The sequence below is a fragment of the Aristolochia californica genome, unplaced genomic scaffold (assembly GCF_029961685.1).
Source record: "Aristolochia californica isolate CCGP_79_NKW_82.1479 unplaced genomic scaffold, dmAriCali1.0.hap1 SCAF_5, whole genome shotgun sequence".
NCBI lineage: Eukaryota > Viridiplantae > Streptophyta > Magnoliopsida > Piperales > Aristolochiaceae > Aristolochia > Aristolochia californica.
In genome coordinates, this window is record NW_027182214.1 from 40,386,822 (window position 1) to 40,406,200 (window position 19,379).

General features: G+C 37.8%; 1 protein-coding gene across 3 annotated transcripts; it reads left to right on the forward strand.

Moving 5' to 3' along the window:
• The first annotated feature begins 1,976 nt into the window (after positions 1 to 1,976).
• Positions 1,977 to 16,806, forward strand: LOC137965510 (uncharacterized). 3 transcript variants are annotated; one of them, XM_068811772.1, is made up of 5 exons: positions 1,977 to 2,612; positions 2,770 to 3,633; positions 11,742 to 12,773; positions 13,638 to 15,566; positions 15,707 to 15,859. In XM_068811772.1, exons 1-5 carry the CDS (start codon positions 2,459 to 2,461, stop codon positions 15,766 to 15,768), a joined length of 4,041 nt encoding a protein of 1,346 aa, XP_068667873.1. In that variant the 5' UTR covers positions 1,977 to 2,458; the 3' UTR covers positions 15,769 to 15,859. The 3 variants fall into 3 exon arrangements, with proteins under 3 accessions (XP_068667873.1, XP_068667871.1, XP_068667872.1); XM_068811771.1 differs by having other exon boundaries at positions 2,527 to 2,612; positions 2,770 to 3,031; positions 3,181 to 3,633; positions 13,638 to 16,806; XM_068811770.1 differs by having other exon boundaries at positions 13,638 to 16,806.
• The last annotated feature ends 2,573 nt before the right edge of the window (positions 16,807 to 19,379 follow it).

Sequence of the window (19,379 nt, forward strand, 5' to 3'; positions counted from 1 at the left end):
GGTGGTTTTGGATCTCTCTATAGCCCCTAGCCCAAATTAAGATCCAAATATAATATAGGATGTTTGTTGCGTTACTACTTAGGCTCTAGTGATAACATCATGTAGCACTTCCTTGTTATCCCTTCCCTCCCTCTAAAGGTTTCACATTCCAACTACTTCTTGTGAGGTAAAGTAACCACTGCTCTCACAGCATTTCATTATTATTATTTTTTTATTCTCTACTAGAATTTTTATTTTCTTTGATTCAATCCACATTTGAGTGCACCATTTTAGCTTTCTATTTTCTTTCATCTTCCCTCTATTCATAGTGTTTAAGGAGTGGTTTTAGAATTAGTCAAGATTGTTGTAAATTGCATGTGGAACCACTATCGACTGTTGAATACTCTTCTTTTAAAAATTAGCTACTTCGGCAGCCTGATGAGGTGTCCCTACAGTTGAGGGAGAATCTCAAACTTTAAAGCCGTACGACATGAGGTCAGATTGTCAGCTGGCGCGAAAGTGATTATGTGCCGGCTACCGTACCCAGCTTCGAACTTAGCAGCTTAAGCCGTTTGAGCGTGCGGCCACGATTGTCCTATGTGACGACATTTGGAACGACCCGGCTGCAATCGAAGGCTCTGAAACGAAGTTGCACCAACGGTTGAGATTGAAAACTAAGTAGACCCAGTAAGTGAGTGGAGATCAAATCCGCTTTAACTTTTCCCTCGTTTGCTGAGATTCCTCCCGACAAGGAAAGGCAGCTGTTCACGAGTGTCAGTGACACGTCAGCCCTAAAAATTTCCCTGCTTCGGGGTGTTGGCGGTTACTCTCCCACCATCGCCACGTCGCTGTCCGCGCGAGCGAAGGATGACGTCGCTCCAGTGCGAACCGTCGCTGACGTGGATGGCGTGTCCTGTCCGTATCTCGTTTGACCCGGAGAAGCAATAAAGAGCAAGAAAGCATGAAGTTACCATAACACCCCCATTTATTCTCTAAAACTCTCGTGAAGGAAAGTATCGTGTGAATTTCCAGAAAAGACCTTACGGGGCCCAACCGGAGTATTTTACGTATCGTGTTTTTACTGTACTTTCGTTTTCACTGCGGGCAGTTAAAATTTGTTTAACTCACGTTTTTGTTCCATTAAAAGAAAGATTTTTCCCAATGACGCCGATTTATGAGTAAGATATAGGCCACCGACGGCAACAAAGAACAGATTAATAGGGGATTAATGAAGATAATGAAAAGCATCAACGGTTGAGATTGTTTTTCCTTTGTGATTATGTTGGTTAATCAATAGTTGAAAACAACGGCTAAGATTTAGTGACAAGTGGGCAAGTCTAATGTCATAAAACCCAACCCGGCTAGACCTGACTGACGGTTCTGAGTTTGTAATTTCATCCAGTTGGGAATAGGGGGCAAAAAAAACCCACTGGGTTTTAAGTTAGGGATAGGTTTTTCTAAATCCGACCCAAAACCTGACTCGAATTTGACCCGAATCTAATTAACATATAAAACAAGGTTAATATGGGTCACGTTTTACGCAGGGATGGGTCAGGTTTAATTTGGGCTTATGGGGATAGGGTTCTGAGGGCGATTGGGTTAGATTCGGGTTTGATAAATCAGACTTTTTTTGGGTTCAGGTCGGATCAGGTTTAGGTTTGGATTTTGGTAAACCGGATCCCGAACCAACCTGTTCCATCACTACGCAAGTCCAAAGTCGGGTCGGCTTTTTTCTGGCCCGGCGTTTCGAGTACATGAAGCGTAGTGTACAAGAAAGAAAATAATTAGCTAAAACAGAGGTTAAAACAAATTAATTATAATATAATCACATTGGGACCAGAAGTCTGAAGATATGTTTTGCTATATCAAACGTGGTAAACACACGTGACGATGCACATGTGTGAAAAAACGGGTAATTTTGTATTTCTTGATACAGTCTAGGGTCGTTTAGGAAGGGATCATCTGAGGGTTTAAAGTGGGGGAGACGGGACGAGGGAGAGAAAGAAAAAGGAGAGCGGAAAAAAAGAGAAAAAGGAAAAAAAGAAAAAAAAAAGGAGAAGAAGACACAAGTCGGACCTGAGAAGCGATTGAATTCTGGTTAATGACGCCGCGGATGCCCGCCTTCTTGAAATCCAGCCTGTGTCGTCTCTTATCTCAAAAACGCTTAGAGAGTGGGAGCCGGGGAAGGAGAATCAGAGACGAAGATTGGAAATTGAAAGCAACGCTTGGCTGAGGTTTCTTCTATTTTTCTTACGTTTTCTAGGGCACGGGGAGCTTGGAAGAATTTCTCGTCGGAATTGTGTTGGTTATATATTTTCCCTGGATTGTGTTTGGATCTCTTTCTGTGTGTCTCGGAAAGAGGCGGTGTGTGGAAATGCGGTTTTGAGGATTTGGAACCTCTAGATTTGAGTTTTGTTAACCGGCGCTGTAAATCTTTCCGGTGGTGGCCGCCGATGCACTAGTCTGGAACTCGGTTTTCATGCCGCCGGAACCCTTGCCACCGTGGGACCGAAAGGAGTTTTTCAGGGAGAAGCGCCACGATCGGCCGGATGGGGTAGCTTCCGTTGCGCAATGGCGAGACTCCTACCACGGCCCTCGGGATTTCCCGAGGGAAGAGACTCGCCGACCTCCGGGTGAGTTCCATATTGCTTTATTTTATCTCTTGTCGCTGTTTTCTAATACTGTGCTATAGGTTGGGGATTGTAGATCTGAACCCTGCGTACCGTTTTGTGTTGTTTCGATTTTCTTTGTGATTGTTTATCTTTTTGTTGAAAATATTTTCTGCTGAAGGCCCTGCTAAGCAGGGAAATTACCACTTCTCACTGGAGGAGTCTGGATATGGAGGTCAGTGGGTTCGAGCCGGCGACAGAATGGTCGAGGATGAGAGCTGTAGACCGTCGGTTTCTAGGTATGGCAGGAGCGGCTACGGCAAAGAAAACAAGGGATCCTTTGGCGGCACCCAAGATTGGAAGGGTCACAACTATTACAATCATCATTATCAAGCCCATCATACATGGGAGTCCGGTCTGCAGCTCGACGGCCGTGTTCAGAGGTCAGTGGATGATGATCATCATGTGCTAACATCATACTCATCATCTCATCCTCCTCATTCTGACATCGAAACCACCTCATCCTGGGATCAGCCACTCTTGAAAGATCTGCCTGATAAGATGCCTAACGCATCTGACGGCTTGATCTCAGGTCATGTTCAAGACAAAGACAACTCCCTTGGTTCTCTCTCATGGAAGCCCATGAAGTGGTCACGTTCCGGTAGTTTGACGTCCCGTGGGTCTGGAAGCTTTACTGCTTCCGATGACACAAAAGTCGAGCTACCTCCAGGAAAATCTTCTCCAGTTCTGTCCCCTTCAGCGGGAGATCTGTTTGCGGCTGGGGTTACTGGACCATCGTATGAGGAGACATGTTCTCGCAAGAAACAGCGACTTGGCTGGGGACAAGGTCTCGCTAAATACGAGAAGCAGAAAGTTGTAGGGCCCGAGGAGGTTGCTTGCAAAAATGGTTCTCTCCTGTGCACGGACACAGAAAAACCAAGTCAATATCTGCCGGCTCAGGCCATTAGAAGCCCGAAAGTTTTGAGCTTATCTGAATGTACTTCTCCGGCGACTCCATCTTCTGTCGCTTGGAGTTCATCACCAGGTCAGTTCTTTATGTAATCACTATTATTTCTAACCCAACTATGTATTGAAGTTTTGTTTGATTTAGTTTCATTCTATTGTTTGTCTTTTAAATTTGATAAACTTGCTGATTGGACATTTAGTACTTCTTATGAGGCATAAAAAATTAATCTTTATTGATCGGGTAGAATTATTCCTTCGTGTTAACGCTCATTCAAGGAAAAAAAATTCTTTGGTTAACTGTCTGCGGTGGGAACTTGGAAGGATGCTACTAGTAGGTGATTTTTTGTGTTTCTGGAATTCGCTGCTCATATATTTTGTTTAAGGTTTTGAATACGCTTCATTTGCACCAGCCTCTGTAATATTGGTCTTCTTTTAATTAATCTCTAGTTTAAAGAAAGTATTGGGGGCTTCAATGAAGCCAACATGGTTTTGAATACTCTTCATTAACACTTGCCTCTCCATTATTATTTTGGCGTCATTTTTTCTTCTGATATTGCCAAAGAATGTAATAATGAGAAGAAAGTATTGGGAGCTTCAATGAGGCCAACATAGTTTTGAATATGCTTCATTAGAACTCGCCTCTGTATCATTTTGGCATCACTTTTTCTTCTGTTATTGACAAAAAATTTAATAATGAGAAAGAAAATATTGGGGGCTTCAATGGAGCCAACATGCAATAGAGTAACGACAAAAATAATAAAGTAACTAAATACTGGGCCACATTAAGCAACTAATTGGGATGAAGAGCCAGAGAACGAACACGGTTCTGTGGGAATGCTTTGCCCTATGTTAAGGACTCTACTGCTTAGTGATTGGTTTTTGACACGTGATTCCAGTTTATGGAGAGCACAGAACTTTTATCAGTGTCCTCATTAGCAATCTTCTGAGTTGCAGTATTTCATTTTAGGCTTCTGAGTTCAGATTTTCTATCGTCTTCAGTTCCTATGGTGAACCAAAGACAATGACCCCGGAAAGTTTTGTATCAAGTGGTGCTGGATACTTTTTTTTTTCCTTTGGTCTTATTCCTGGGAAAGGTTACGAAATTCCAATTATTACTTTTGCCATCTCCTTTTGGTGGCAATAGTTCAGACTGCAAAGATGGCATCACTTGTGACAAGTGACGGTCTTCTACTTATTATTGCCATCTCCTGTCCTGACCATGGGACTGTAGTAGTAGGTTAGAATCGATTCTTTCTTTCTTTTCCTAAATCTCTTCCCCTTTTGTCTCTTTTCAGAACAATAATTTGAGAGAACAAGTTGGAGTTTTATGTCATGGAATTCCTTATGTCAGAAGTGAATTAGTTCTCTATGTTGAAAGTTATCTTGCAATAAATTCTGTAGATAGTCCAGTAACACAATTTCAAACACACAATTCTTTTTTTCTCTTTTCTTTTCCTTCTTCAAAAAAGAGGCATTTTAAGTTTCACAGTTGTACTCTTGCACATCTCTTGATTTTGTTCTTAAATTTTACCTTCTTTTGAATTGGAGATGGCATTTTGATGCAAGTGTTATTGTGCTTTGCAGTTTTTCTTGGACATAATGATAGGGTAAAACATTTCTTGTGCTCAAAATGAGGTTCCTTACCTTAGGGTGTAATTTATTATGTATTATAAATTTGAGCACAGATCTTGTTATCAAGATTAGTGGGTGATGATTGGTTTTTCTTGTAGTATGCTGTTTCAAAGTACGTAACCAATTTTTTTTATTTTTATTTGAAAGAATTAGTAATTAATCTATGATTAACTTTTTGAAATAGATTTCATTGAGGTGGTGAATGTTTTGGATAACATTAGCTTCATATGTATATGTTTGTGTATGTATGACACAGAACATGTGATCACTTTTCTTCCTTTTACTGGTTGAATGAAGATTCTCACCACCACTCGTATTTTCTTGTCAACTTAATTGTCTAATTTTTTCTTTTCAAGTTGTTTCTGAAACTTAAAGAGTTTTCTTGTGAAAGTATTAATACGAGAATAAGTAATCTGTATTTACGTTTTTGGAGGTGTATGTGAGGTATTAACTAGTGAGCTATCAGCCTCAGTATAAGTTCAAATAAGAGTGAAAAAAGACGTTGAACCCAAGTTGGGTTCAGCTGGATGTTGTTGTGGTAGTGTGCTGATTTTTTTCTCTTTTTGGCTCTCTTGGTGGCTTATTCCATGGAAGTGAATTTAGATTCTACCCAATGAGATGATGATTTTTAAAGGTTTTTGAAGAAAAATCTTTTCTGTACTTAAAAATTGTTTTCAATGAAAAATTTCTGGCCAGAGGGTTGATTAAAAGTGCTCATGTCTGGTGTAGCACACTAACTTTCCTCCTTCGAGCCTTTCAAACTTCTTTGAATAAATCCAGACTTCATTGAATTACTTGGAGTGACACCTTGTGATGAGCAATGTTTCTTGCTGGCAATTTCTGCTCGAGTACGGCCCTGGCTCTTTTTTGTTTTCCCTTGGCTTTAGCTCTTTTTGCTGCATGCTGCACACGTTTTGTAAAATATTTTTGTTGTAATAATATGTCCACTATTCAAATAGATAAACAAATATATGTATTTTTATTTAACGAAATCTGGTCATTGAACTTTTCTCCCTCCATGTGAGCATTGCATGGAATGTTTTTTTTTTTGTTTTTTAATTGTGTATATGTTTGTGATAATTTAGATAAACTTTACACTTTACACCTACTTGCTAAGGAAATTCAGGTGCAAGAACTCTTAATTCATCTTTTGTGTGTCACTTTTTTTGAAGAAAAATGAAGAAATGCAGTTCTACATAAGTTGGAGGTAATAGTAAAATTTATGTTGATACTAGTTGATTATTGCAGTGTCATATATGTATTTGGTAGAGACATCTTCAATGAGAAAAGTGTTTTTAACCTTTCCTTCAATCTGGGATTTTTATTTTTTTATGTATCAAATGTTCTGTTCATTTTAAAAAATGTGGGTCTTGATGCTCTCTTGATTTATAATTGTGGTTGTAGCACTTGGCTTTTTAAGACTGTTATATGTTTTTTGTCTTAGATGTGAACTTTTGGAAGAAATGGTTGTCTTGTCGTTAATGTATTGTGCCTTCTCCTGGATCAATATTGTGTGGTGTACTGTTCTGCCTACTGTGTTTGTCAATTTCTTGCCTTGAGAAAGGCGTAGTACTGTGAGTAGGTGATAGCTTTAGATGATATCTCTATCTATAATATAACCTATACAATCCCTTGTTCGTCAGCTGCTGGGGTGTTCGTAGAACTTGCTTAATAAAAATTTGTAGTCTTACTAAAGTGGTACTATTCTAAGTATGTTTGCCTGGATGTCTTATTTTAATGTATGTGGCCTGTTTACATGGCCAGGCCAGTCCCAACAATTCATGGAAATTCTTTGTGGTTCATTGTGGGTGGTTGTATGCTTCAGTGGTACATGCAAACAAATTGGACCTTTACTCTTAGAGGTCAGAATCTTATTTCTAGGCTTTTAAGTAAAGATGCCTCCCTGCCCCAGTTCCAAGAATTTGTTGAAGAAATTCTCTCTGGTCATTTTAGTAGTTGTATGCAGTACTTCTATATGGGAAAATATTGGAGTCTTTTTACTACATTTAGAGGTTTGAATCACATTATACATGTATTAAGTTTTTTTAAAGCCATTTGTTGAGTTAGTGATTTAAATTTTGTCCAATTTGACTTATTGGAGTTTTTTTTGCTACATTTAGAGGTCTGAATCACATTATACATGTATTAAGTTTTTTTAAAGCCACTTGTTGAGTTAGTAATTTAAATTTTTGCCGATTTGACTAAAGGTTAGCGACATTCATCACAAGTTATTCCTACTCCACAAGCATGAAAAGGTCATCTTGGATATAACTTTCCTTGTGAAATGATTTCCCTTGATTACTTAACCCACTTTTACAGTATATGTAGCTGCCATCCTGCTGTTTTGTTTACAATGGAATTTGCAGGAACAAGGGTTGTTGTGCATCTACACTCAGTTTTCTCTCTTTTTTTTTCTGCTTAAAATGCATCTTTTTTTTTTTTTTTTTGTCTGAGGGGGTTATGTTATGATGTGAAAAGGAAAGTGCAGTTTAAAGGAAAGAGGTTCTTCACTTTTTTGTCTCAAATGTAAGGTTGGTGGAGAATGACAATATGCTGTCTCATTGGGACCCCTTTTAAATGGAAGCCTTCTTCTCATTGTTATCAAAAAACAATATGCCTTACTTAAACATTTAATATTGCAAGTGATATTCTACCCCTAAGGGCAAATGGATGACGTTGTGTCACTTCATTGCACTCAAACATTTTAGAGCAAATTGAAATTCTACCTGTGTGGGCGAAAGGTTCTCATTTTATATCTAACCAGTGTGATTTACTCTTTCGGTATTGTAGATTCCGCCCGAATTTTTTATGTACGCTGACATGTTTTTATGCTCTCCTGACATTTCCTGTGCACTAACAGTGCCTTTATGGTGGACGTAATATTGCTAGATGAATCTTATAATTTACTAAACTGGATCTCTATTTTCCCGTTAATTATTTACTATTAAAAATTTGAACTAATTAATTTTGGGTGTTTGCTTGAAGAGCTTAAGCTTGATATACGAAAGCTGTATAAGTTCTTCAGTTTCTTTTAGTCATCTTTTTTTTGGAAAAAACTTCTAGTTGAGTTTCTTGCTTGGTACTTGAGGCAACTGTATCAAAAACTGTTGCGATGAAGATGACACACAAGTTGTTAGTATCTGTTGTGGGGTCTGAAAACTTTGCCTTCAGCTTACAGTAGTGATTGACATTACTAAATTCCTGGTATATGTGGACTGTTTTATTGACCTTCTTGATCTGTTGTTCCTTTCAATTGTGTTTTTACATTGTAGTTGCTGAAATATTCTTTATTTTTTCATGATGTTGGAAGATATGATATAATTAGGGCGTCATTGATATAATTAGTTTATATTTCTTGTATATTCTTCACTCTTACTAGGATGAAAGGTATAATTATAATATTGGTACTTTTATCACTTATAAATAGAGCTTAAGGGAGAGATTTTGGATTGAATTCACAACCCTAATTCTCCGGCCTCTTTCTCCATCTCCAAATTTGTCACTCTTTTTCTTCTCCTCCTAAACCTTCTTTCCACATCTCTTCTTCTTCTAACCCCTTAATCTTCATCTATTTTGATTATACATCATCGAATTCTAAGTTTTAACATGGTATCAGAGCGGGCAAAGATCCGAGATGGAAAAAGAGAAGAAGATGGAGTAGAAAGGGAGGAAGAAAAAGAAGAAGAAAAATAAAAAGAAAAAAAGAGAAATTATAAAGAATTTCTTGTTTTTCTTTGAGCTTTCTTTCCCAATTCCTATTATTCATTGTATGTTTCACTTTCTTGCCTTATTTTTCATCTAGCAAATTATACACCGTTGAAAAAGTATTTGAGTCTAGTTTTCAACTAAAAAAGAATCGTTGAAATAAGATTTTTATAGAAAGAGAAATCAACATATGAAGCAGTAAAGATCAAGTAGCATAAAAGTTTCGTGCAATAGTAGAAAGCTTTAACTTTCAAGCCATTTTATGCCATCTAGAACGAGACTTTATATGGAGAATTATATATCAAAAGAAAGATCAGTAAGTCTATTTTCTTATCTATTCAACCAATTTTCAATGTGAGTATTTTAGATGGAGATATAAATCTTTGAAGAGTCAATGGTCATGTTGACCAAAGAAGAAAGAGTACTCAGTTCGGCCAGATTCCAGAGTCCAAAATCTATTAAATTATTTATGTCAATAGAAGTATATTTTATGAAGATAAGTTATGTTTTTTTTTTTTTAATGGTGCGTATGATAAGTTATACTTGGATGAATGGTATTTAAGTCTAGTTTCATAAGGAAAAATTTCATGTCAATCTGATTTATATTTAAGGAGGTATTCGAATTGGAAGAATAAAAGGTCATGCTTGTATCCTATTTCATGCGAAGATCCAAATTTAAGCTAAGTTGTTTGGCGCTTTTTGAATTGCTAGTTATTGATCAACAATATCAGGAAAGAATCTCATGATTTGCCCTTGGAAAGTTTCTGTTTGTTAACTAACAATATCTGGAAAGAATATTTAGAAGTTCATATTTTTTCAGAACGTTTCCTTGATTTATTTGTCAAAGAGAAGAAATGTTCATATTCTAAATTATGGCAACTTCTCAAAAAAAGTAGGTACTTGATTTAATGCTACAAATTACATAAGTATTTATATAGGGAGATTCTGATCTAGGATCAGATTCAAAACGTGTGTTCCTTCTCTGGTTATAAGAAATCCTTGCAGTATATTAACATCATGTTGGAGCAGCACTCGGTGTACTTATCCCCTTATGAAGTGAGTAACTTTGCTTAGCCTATCACTCAGTGAAATCCTTTCAAGCTATAACTGGTCTAACCTCAAGCTTTGTTTTCAGTTTTTTATCGTCCTTTTTAGAATTGATTTCATTCTGTAATTACATCTCTAAGCGTGGATTATATTCAGAAACAAAACACTTATGTCATTGGCTACTAATTAGTTGGTTTAATATGGCTAGTTTTCGGTTTAGTATTTGAATTAATCACTGATGCAGTAAGTGTGGAAACAACATTCATTACTATTTTATTCATTCTTCTCTGTTTTTGAGAAGATCTTGCAACTGCTCTTGGAACCAGCAACACCCAATTCAGTTATTCTTTTTGAAAAGATTAACAACATTCGGTTCAACTTATTGTTAGCTTATTACTCAGTTCCAGGTTATTATTTGGCGCATATCTTCCTTATTCAAGGATCAACTTGTTGTAAATTATCTCATGAGTCATTGTTACTCTTAAAGACATTCATTATTTACTAGTTATCCGTTGCTATATAATTGTATTATTGGTATGTGTTATTTGGGGCCTATATTTACGCCTGGTATTGTTTCTTTTTGATTGAGACTTTGTTATTGAAGAAGAACTCTTCTGTTGCTTGCCTTAGGTTCATTATTTGTTGACTGTTGTCGGCATTGGTTACATTGGTTCATATGATGGAAATTTGCATTATTTAGGAAAAATAAGCACATGGTGACCCCATCTTCTTCAACTTATCTTTCTATTGATTCTTCATTACACTTTTATTATTTGGTAGTCTTTCTCTTACCATCCTTTATGTGACTCTCACTTACACCTTTGACCAGCCCTTTTGGAGCGTTGCTTTGGTTGGTTCCTTTTATATATATGGGTGTTTTTAAGTCATTTTGACTTTTTATTGGTACCCTTAGAGTTTTTTATCACTGTTTTGTAAATGATATACATACCCACTTTAGTGATTATTATCATTATATTTGTTCGAAATCATTTGAGGTTGGTTTCGACTTATTACCCATTTCTACCCTTTGAGAGTTTTTGCCCAGTGTCGTACTTATCCTTAGGATACCATGATGGAGGAACTTATTACTATATCTATGTTATTTGTTTTAAATTGGGATCACTGCCATTGCTTTGCAGCTTGAGGGGGAGTGTTAGAAGATATAATGTAATTAGGGTGTTATTGATGCAATTAGTTTATATTTCTTGTCTTTTCTTCACCCTTGCTAGGGTGAAGGGTATATTTGTAATACATATATATATATTTTTATCATTTATAAATAGAGTTTAAGGGGGAGGGTTTGGATTGATTCCACAACCCTAATTCTCTAGCCTCTTTCTCTTTCTCCAAATTCATCATTTTTCTTCTTCTCTTTTTCCTAAACCTTCTCTCCACAACTCTTCTTCTTCTAATTTGATTATATATCATAAAATCCTAAGTTTAACATATTTGGATATTATTTTTAGTTTTATGGTTCGATGTTTAAAATAGGAAGGCTTGGAAGATATCTGCACATCATTGGAACCTTACCTTTGTATATATTCGTTACATATCTATTTGGCATGTTGTGTTTTTATACCCTGGGAAGTAAGTTGCATATATAGAAGCTAATATATTATGAATTGATTTGCTTATTTTTTTCCTTTTGTCAATTGTGAAGGCCAACAAGCGAAGTATCAATTCATGTTTATTTTTGGTTGCTTTTGTGTTCTTTTCTTGATAGTTCGAGATTCTGAAGTATCACTATTGCCCAAAAACTTAATTTGCAATTTTGATGCTTCCTGATCATTATAATTTTAACAGGTATGGAGGACAAAACGTATGCGAAGTTTTCAATCACATGCAGTGAGGTCTGCCATTCTAGCGGATCTCCTGGACAGGCTTTTGAAGCCTTCTCTGTTAGTCCACCAGAACATTTGGATCTTGATTCATTAAATAGTGTAGGTCCCATGCTTGTTGACCTTTTTCAAAGTGATGATGCTAGCTCTGGGGATTCTAATTTTGTAAGGTCTACGGCCTTGAATAAACTTTTGTTAGTAAAGAGTAATTTATTGAAGGCAGTAGAAAAGACTGAAGGAGAAATTGATGCTTTTGAAAATGAACTGAGGTCTCTGGATTCTGTATCAGCAGCCAGTACCATGTGCTTAACTGCTGCTGAGGCCACTAACACAAATGAATCTGTCTCAAGATTATTGGCACTGGGTCCGGTATGTGAAGGCCCAGTGGATCTGACTTCAAAAATAAAAGATGATAATTCGGTTTCACCAGTAAACGTTACCGGAGTTGGTGGCCTTCAAGCTGTGGAGGGTGTTGTCTCTACTTCTGAGTTGGAGAAGGATGAATGCTCTGCAGAAGAGGAAACGGGAAAAATGTCAGTTTCAGGCATTGTGTGCTTAAACGAAGGCAGTTGCAGTCCTACTGCTTCATCTGTAGCAAGTCTGTGTAGTGGAGTAGACGCTAGTGCTATTGCTACAGTTATACTTAATGCTAATAAGGTATCTGCTAGAAAAGCATTAGATGCATTTGATAAACTTCTGCCTGTGGATCCACCATACTGTGATATCTGGAAAGCACATGCTCATGCATCACACCCACAGAATGACTTGCAAATCAAGGAAAGGCTTGCCATGCGTAAATCTTTCCAAAGGTTCAAGGAGCGAGTTCTCAGTCTTAAATTCAGAGCATTCCATCATCTTTGGAGGGAAGATATGCGGTTGCTTTCTCTCAGGAAGAGCCGAGCCAAATCACAAAAACGATTTGAGTTAGGTTGTCGCTCCATACAGGTTGGATATCAGAAGCATAGATCTTCCATTCGCTCCCGCTTTACTTCACCCGGTGAGTTTCTTTTAGTGTCGACATTTTATTTTATTTTTTAAATGTAGATTTGTTTTACATGAATTGTTTTGGATTGTCATTTTGATATCTTAAAATCTGTTTGATTGAATACTTGTTATACAGACACTCCAAAATTTGAACACAGATCTTGCATTGAGATATCCTCCAGTGTGGCCATTGTGCTTTACTCAATTTGTCAGTTTTATCATTAAATTGAGAAATTGCTTTGTCCATTGATGCATCATGGTATGCTTCTTTATATGGGTAGCTTGTTTTATGTTATGATATATTGGTTTCAAAGCTGTATATTTTTGGTCGGGAGTTCCTCAGCTGTCATTCATTGCAACAATCTGGCTGGGATGTGTATTTTGTTGTATCCGAGCTTTGTAATTGAACCTTTTTCTCTTTTTACTTGTCTCACTATTTGAATCAGTTTGTTCTCTTCACCATAAAAGAAATTGAAGGTAGAGTGCACAACCTGGCTGGAATTGTTGTAATTGATTGAAGTAGTGGGTTTTTTAGTTTGACTGTTCAGTCAGTTAATAGTGTTTTTTATTTTATGTTTTTAGGCAAATATTTGTTGTTATTCTTTTAATTTATGTCAACCGTTGGTTATATTTTATGGATTTTGAGTAATCCACTGTAGTTTACTAAATGATTGATTCCAGTATTTGTCTGTTGGTATGTTGTACAGCGGTGTGGGATTGGTTGTATTTGATACTTCCATGAGTATATGTTTTATTGATGCTGTTGTATATAGATTCTTCACTACCATTTCCTTTTTTGAGATCTCTGTTTCTTTAATATGATTTATTTGTTGGTAGTGGTTAGGTTTCAACTTCTTTCTGTTTGCATCTTCTACAGGAGGCAATTTAACTCTTGTTCCTACAACGGAGATAGTAGACTTCACAAGCAAGCTGCTGTCAGATTCCCCGATCAAGTCTTGCAGGAACAATCTGAAAATGCCAGCTCTTCTACTGGATGATAAGGAGAGGAGACAGACAAGGTTTGTTACCTGTAATGGATTAGTTGAAGATTCATGTGGTGTTGAGAAGGAAAGGGCTTTGATCAACCCATGGACCCCTGAAGAAAAGGAAGTCTTCATGGAGATGCTTGCTACTTTTGGTAAAGACTTTGCTAAGATTGCCTCTTTTCTTAGCTACAAGACAACAGCTGACTGCATTGAGTTTTACTACAAGAATCACAAATCTGAAAGTTTTGACAAAATTAAGAAACGGCTTGAGCTTCGAAAGCAAGGAAGATGTTTTCCAACCAATGCCTATCTGGTTACCTCTGGGAAGAAGTGGAATCGGGAAGCAAATTCAGCATCCCTTGATATGCTAGGTGCTGCTTCAGTCATTGCAGCACATACTGGAAATTCTGTTTTGGGAGGAAGAAATTATTATGATTCTTGCAGGGAAGGTGGCCTTCTGGAAAGGACGAGTAATGTTGATAATAATCTTCCACGGAATGACAGTGAAGCTGTGGCTGCTGATGTGTTGACGGGTATCTGTGGTGGCCTATCATCAGAAGCTATGAGTTCTTGTATTACTATTTCTGTTGATCCGGGGGAGGGTTTCCAAAGCCACAGGAACAACTTTACATTAATGGACAGGCCTTTCACACCTGAAGGTTCACAGAATATTGATGAAGAAGACACATGCTCAGATGATAGCTCTGGAGAATTGGATTCTGTTGACTGGACAGATGAAGAGAAGTCTGCCTTCATTATGGCTCTGAGATCATATGGTAAGGACTTCATGAGCATCTCACAATGTGTGGGGTCAAGGTCAAGGGACCAATGTAAAATCTTTTTCGGCAAGGCTAGAAAATGTCTTGGTCTGGATGTAATGCGTCCAGGTACTGAAGGTACCCCAATAAGTGATGCCAATGGCGGTAGAAGTGATAGTGAAGAAGACGCTTGTGCGGTGGAGATGAATTCTGCAATCTGTAGTACACAATCCTGTTCAAAGATGGAGGTGGATTTACCTAATAGAAGCATTGAAGGCTATTTGGTGGGTTGTCTTTTGCAGACTGATCTGGATGGGTCAAGTGAAAAGGATGAGATGGGTGGATCAAATCATGAGGAACTCGACTGTATGATTGATAAACCAGTCTCATCTAATTATGATGAAGTAAAGCTGGAGTTGGGTTGTAATGCTGTGAACAAGCCATTATGTGGGGAAAGTCAGGGTACAATCTCAAATGCCTTGCATAAGGAAACTGAGAGGACTGATACTGTTTTGGATAGTAAGCTGTCGTTTGAAGCTCAGAGTGAAAGAAATGTAACTGGACTGCAAGGAACAGCTGATGTCAAACAGGAAACTGTTGCAAAGAGTTGTGGAAAGGACTTCAAGTGTGAACCAGAATTGCAGAAGTTAATATTGTCAGATCACAAATCTAAAGCAAAAATTGAGCAAGATGAAGATTGCTGTAAGAGTAGCCTTCTGGTCAACTCAAATGAGAGCAGAAACTGTTCCCTCACAGAGGGAGTAAAAGGAAGTATTCAATCTGGCATCAATGTTATTCACAACCATCAGCATGGGACCTCAATTCAAGTGCCTGGCACTGCACTAAAGCCTCATATGAACTCATGGAAGCAGAAGGAAAACTGTCCCTCTGAGCCATCAATTTCAGATATACCAGGATCTTCTGTTGTTCACTATACGAACCACGTCTGCCGAGCCACTCAGTCAACCCCTAATTTTGAGGAACATGGAAACAAATCTAGCTCAGAGGTTTATCATCAATATTTGCTGCAAAATCCATGCCTGAATCTAGTTGATCAGCCAGGTCAGATTCTCAAAGGCTATCCATTGCAATTATTGAATAACAAAGCAGTAAAATGTGAGTCAGATTTGGAGAAACCTGTTGTTCTTCAAAACCATCAGAAAAAGCCAAGTGCTGAAGTTCAGCAGTTTTTTGCTTGGCAGGACCTGCATCGGGAGAAGACCAATGGTTCGGAATATTCAGTGCCGACCTTTCCTGTACCTGAGCTCTCATTTTTGCCTAAGAATCACGATCATCAGTTGGATGTTCCTGTGAGACCTTATTCTCATACTTTGGACATGAGTGATGAGCAAGCTCGCAACAGAAGTGGTAATGTTAAGCTTTTTGGTCAAATTTTAAGCCATTTAACACCTTTGAAGCAGGCAAGTTCATCGCGAGGGAATGGAGAGAAGGCCCCATCTCCTAAATCAAGCAAGTCTGCCTGCTTAAAGTTATCTGAACACAGGATGGATGGAGCTTGTACATTGTCGAAGACAACTGAACCTGGTGGTAGTTATCTTGGTGTTGATGAATATCCTATGAAAAGTTACGGTTTTTGGGATGGGACACGAATACAGACTGGGCTGCCTTCTTTGCCAGACAGTGCTGTTTTGTCATCCAAATATTCAGGAGCCGTAACAGATTATCATCATTTGAGGAGAGTTGTCCCAACGAGCGAAGAGGTTGTCACTAGTAGTAATGGTGTTGGTGATGGATATCAGTTGTACAGAAGTAGTTATGAGGGTGGAAATGTGAAACCATTTGTAGTAGTGGATGCAAAGCAGCAAGAGAGGATCTTATCTGAGTTGCATAAACAAGAAAGAATTTTGTCTGAGCTTCAGAAGCAGCGGAACAGCTATGATGGTACAGGTTTGTTAGGTTTTCAACAAGGTGTGGTTGGGGGAGGAATCCTTGTGGGCGGAAGTTGTACTGGGGTTTCAGATCCAGTGGTCGCCATTAAGATGCACTATGCCACTGCTGAAAAGCGATATGGTGGGGGCTCCAAGGGATAGTTAGGAAGATAGGGCGGGGCAGGTAGGCAAATATGGTCTTGTTTTTTTTGCTAGTTTATGCTGCCTCGTCTCTTTGTATTATAATTGTCCTGTAATTTCAGATGGAAATGACAACAAAAAATGGGTTTAGTCTAGTTTTTTTTTTTAATTAAATTTTTTATTTCTGTTAAAAGGGCTTGTAATATGAAGCTGCGGGCTTGTAATTGAAATGAGTGTTGATCCAAAGTATATATACAATAACATGTGCCCATTTCCAGAATTGAATTCCCTTCAGTTTTGCATGGCCATGAGCTGCCCTTAAAAAGGCGTTGGGGGGAGGCGTAGATGCAAAAAGGTTCAGCTTCTGCCCATGCCACGCTTTTGGTGGGGCCGGGGGGGGGGGGGGGGGGGGGAGCGCATATGACATTTCATCTGGATGCAGGGGATTAAGCGGTCCTTCATCTGGAGGGAGTGCATATGACATTTCATATGGATGCAGGGGATTAAGCGGTCCTTCATCCCCCCTCTTGCGCGTCCTTATTTCCCTTTTTTTCTTCCTCTCTTCCGCACTCACTCTCTTCTCCCTTTCAGCTTCCCACTCCTTTCTCTCTCTGGTTATTCTCCTTTCCCTCAAAATACCTTCTAATTTCGTTTGATTTTTCCATTTTGATTTTGATTTTTTTCGATTTTGACATTTGGGCATCGATTGTTTAATTTCTACTTCAATTAGGCATCAATTTTACCCTTTGGCTTCGGTTTTCCCCAAATTTCAGAAGCTATGACTAAACCTTAATTTTTTCCATTAAATTAGTATTTTATTTGATTTAATTTTATTTTTAGTGCCTAATTGGAGATTATTTGTGCATAATTGTGAGATTTAGGGTTACGGTTTAGGGTCTAAATTCTTGATTCGTGTTAGGGATTATTTTTGGGTTTGGTTTTAAGGTTTAGGGGGTCTAGGATTTAAGGTATTATGTTATGGAATTAGTGTTTAGGGTTTAGAGTTTAGTAGGTGATAGGGTTTAGGTTTTATTAGGGGTTTTTTAGTCCAATTCAAACAAGGCTAAGTTGCCTATACGGGCGTCCATTAGCCAATGAAACTCGACCTCCATCACTGAAGAGGTACAGTTCGTAGTGACTGTGCAGTTATATGGGGCTTTACTAGGGGTGTTCGGTGAATTTGGACTTGATGTGTGTGTTTTCTCATTGTTTAGTGCATATGCAGTAGTGAAAATAGTTTAATTAATTTGAAATGTTTTAGAATGTTGTTGAGGATTTTTGAAGTGCTATAGAATGTTTTTGCCATGTGGTGAAGAGATTCAGGTGTTATACATATCCACCACACGGTGTTTTATTTTTTATGGTTTATGTTTCCGTGACGGGTAAAGGTTATTTGATAAAGTTTTTCCTTTATCTTGCGAATTTTGATGGTTGGGTAATGTTTGTGGACTATGATTTTCTTTACACAGTTGACATTAAAGAGCTTACAGACCTTTTAGATGATAAGATGCAATTATGTGTGTTCAACACGATTACAAGCGAAAGGAGACCACCAAGATGGATGGCGCAGTACAAACCGTTTATCCAAGAAAGAACTGGTTGTATATAACTGTGATCATCCAAAGAACAAAGTTTTGACACCTGATTTGGTCAACTCTCAGACAGGTGCATTTCTTCATAGGTTCATGTGGCTTGAGGATCATGAAATTGGCGCCATCCCATTTGTCTGGAATTTCTTGGTCGGTCACAACAAGGTTGATGAGAGTGACCCAACCACCACCCCAAAGGCTATTGACTGAGTGCACTCTGGGTAAGGGGAAGTGTCTCCTGTTTCAATCTTAAAGATGTGATTCTGGAGAGTATTCATGGGTTGGTACCTGATCCTGTTTGTCAGAAATCTAAATGCTAATCAGTTCTGCATCCCTGTAAAACTCAAAAGTTTATCCATGCTATTGTCAACCCTGTTCTTTGGTGATTCTAAGATTGGAATAAGAATTTCCTTCAAGAGAAACATGGTTTAGACTCATCTGTTTTATGTTTTCAATTTGTTATTAAATCTCAATTTTTTTTAGAAATTTTCTGTGGTGCATGCTATGAAGATGTAGCAGTGCAAATTGTAATTGTTCTCTTGATTTCAGGAAGGAAAGCAAAAGAAAGGAAGAGCCTTTGTAAACCCCATTCTGTTTGTAAATTTTAAGTCCCTGCTTCATTCAAATTTTTTCTCACTATTCTATGATCTGCAAAAAGATATTTGAGAATGGTTGTTTTGGAGCAACCACTTGAAAGAAAACCAGAAGATAGAGAGAAAGAAAGTAGCAGCATTTTTGGTTCAAGTGTCTTATTTGAAACCACATGGAGAGGATTATACTGATATATTTGAAGATGAAGATGATGATTCGGGTGGCGAGCTTGGTGGAGGAGGTGATGCTGTCCAATTAGGTGTAATGGATGATACAGACAGCGACGATTGCGATAGTCTTGAGGATGTGGGTAGCCAAGTAACATGCTTTCGGAGGCAGAGTATATTACAATACACAAGAACTGCACAATTTCGAGATGCTATATCGACTTTCATGTGGAACGATAAATGATGGTTGTATCTTATTACTTTTGAACATGTGTCGTTCATATGTATTAAACTTGTAACTTAATGATTTTAATATTAAAGGCACGAACTCGTTATTTGAATAATCTTTCTTTTAGGTTATTAATAAAGTTGTATATGTATTTATTTATTATTTTTGTTTAATTTTATTACTATATTAAACTTCATATTTAAGTTGTTGGTAAATAAAATATAATTAAAATATGCATTTGATTAATTAATTACTTTTAATTTTGTGAA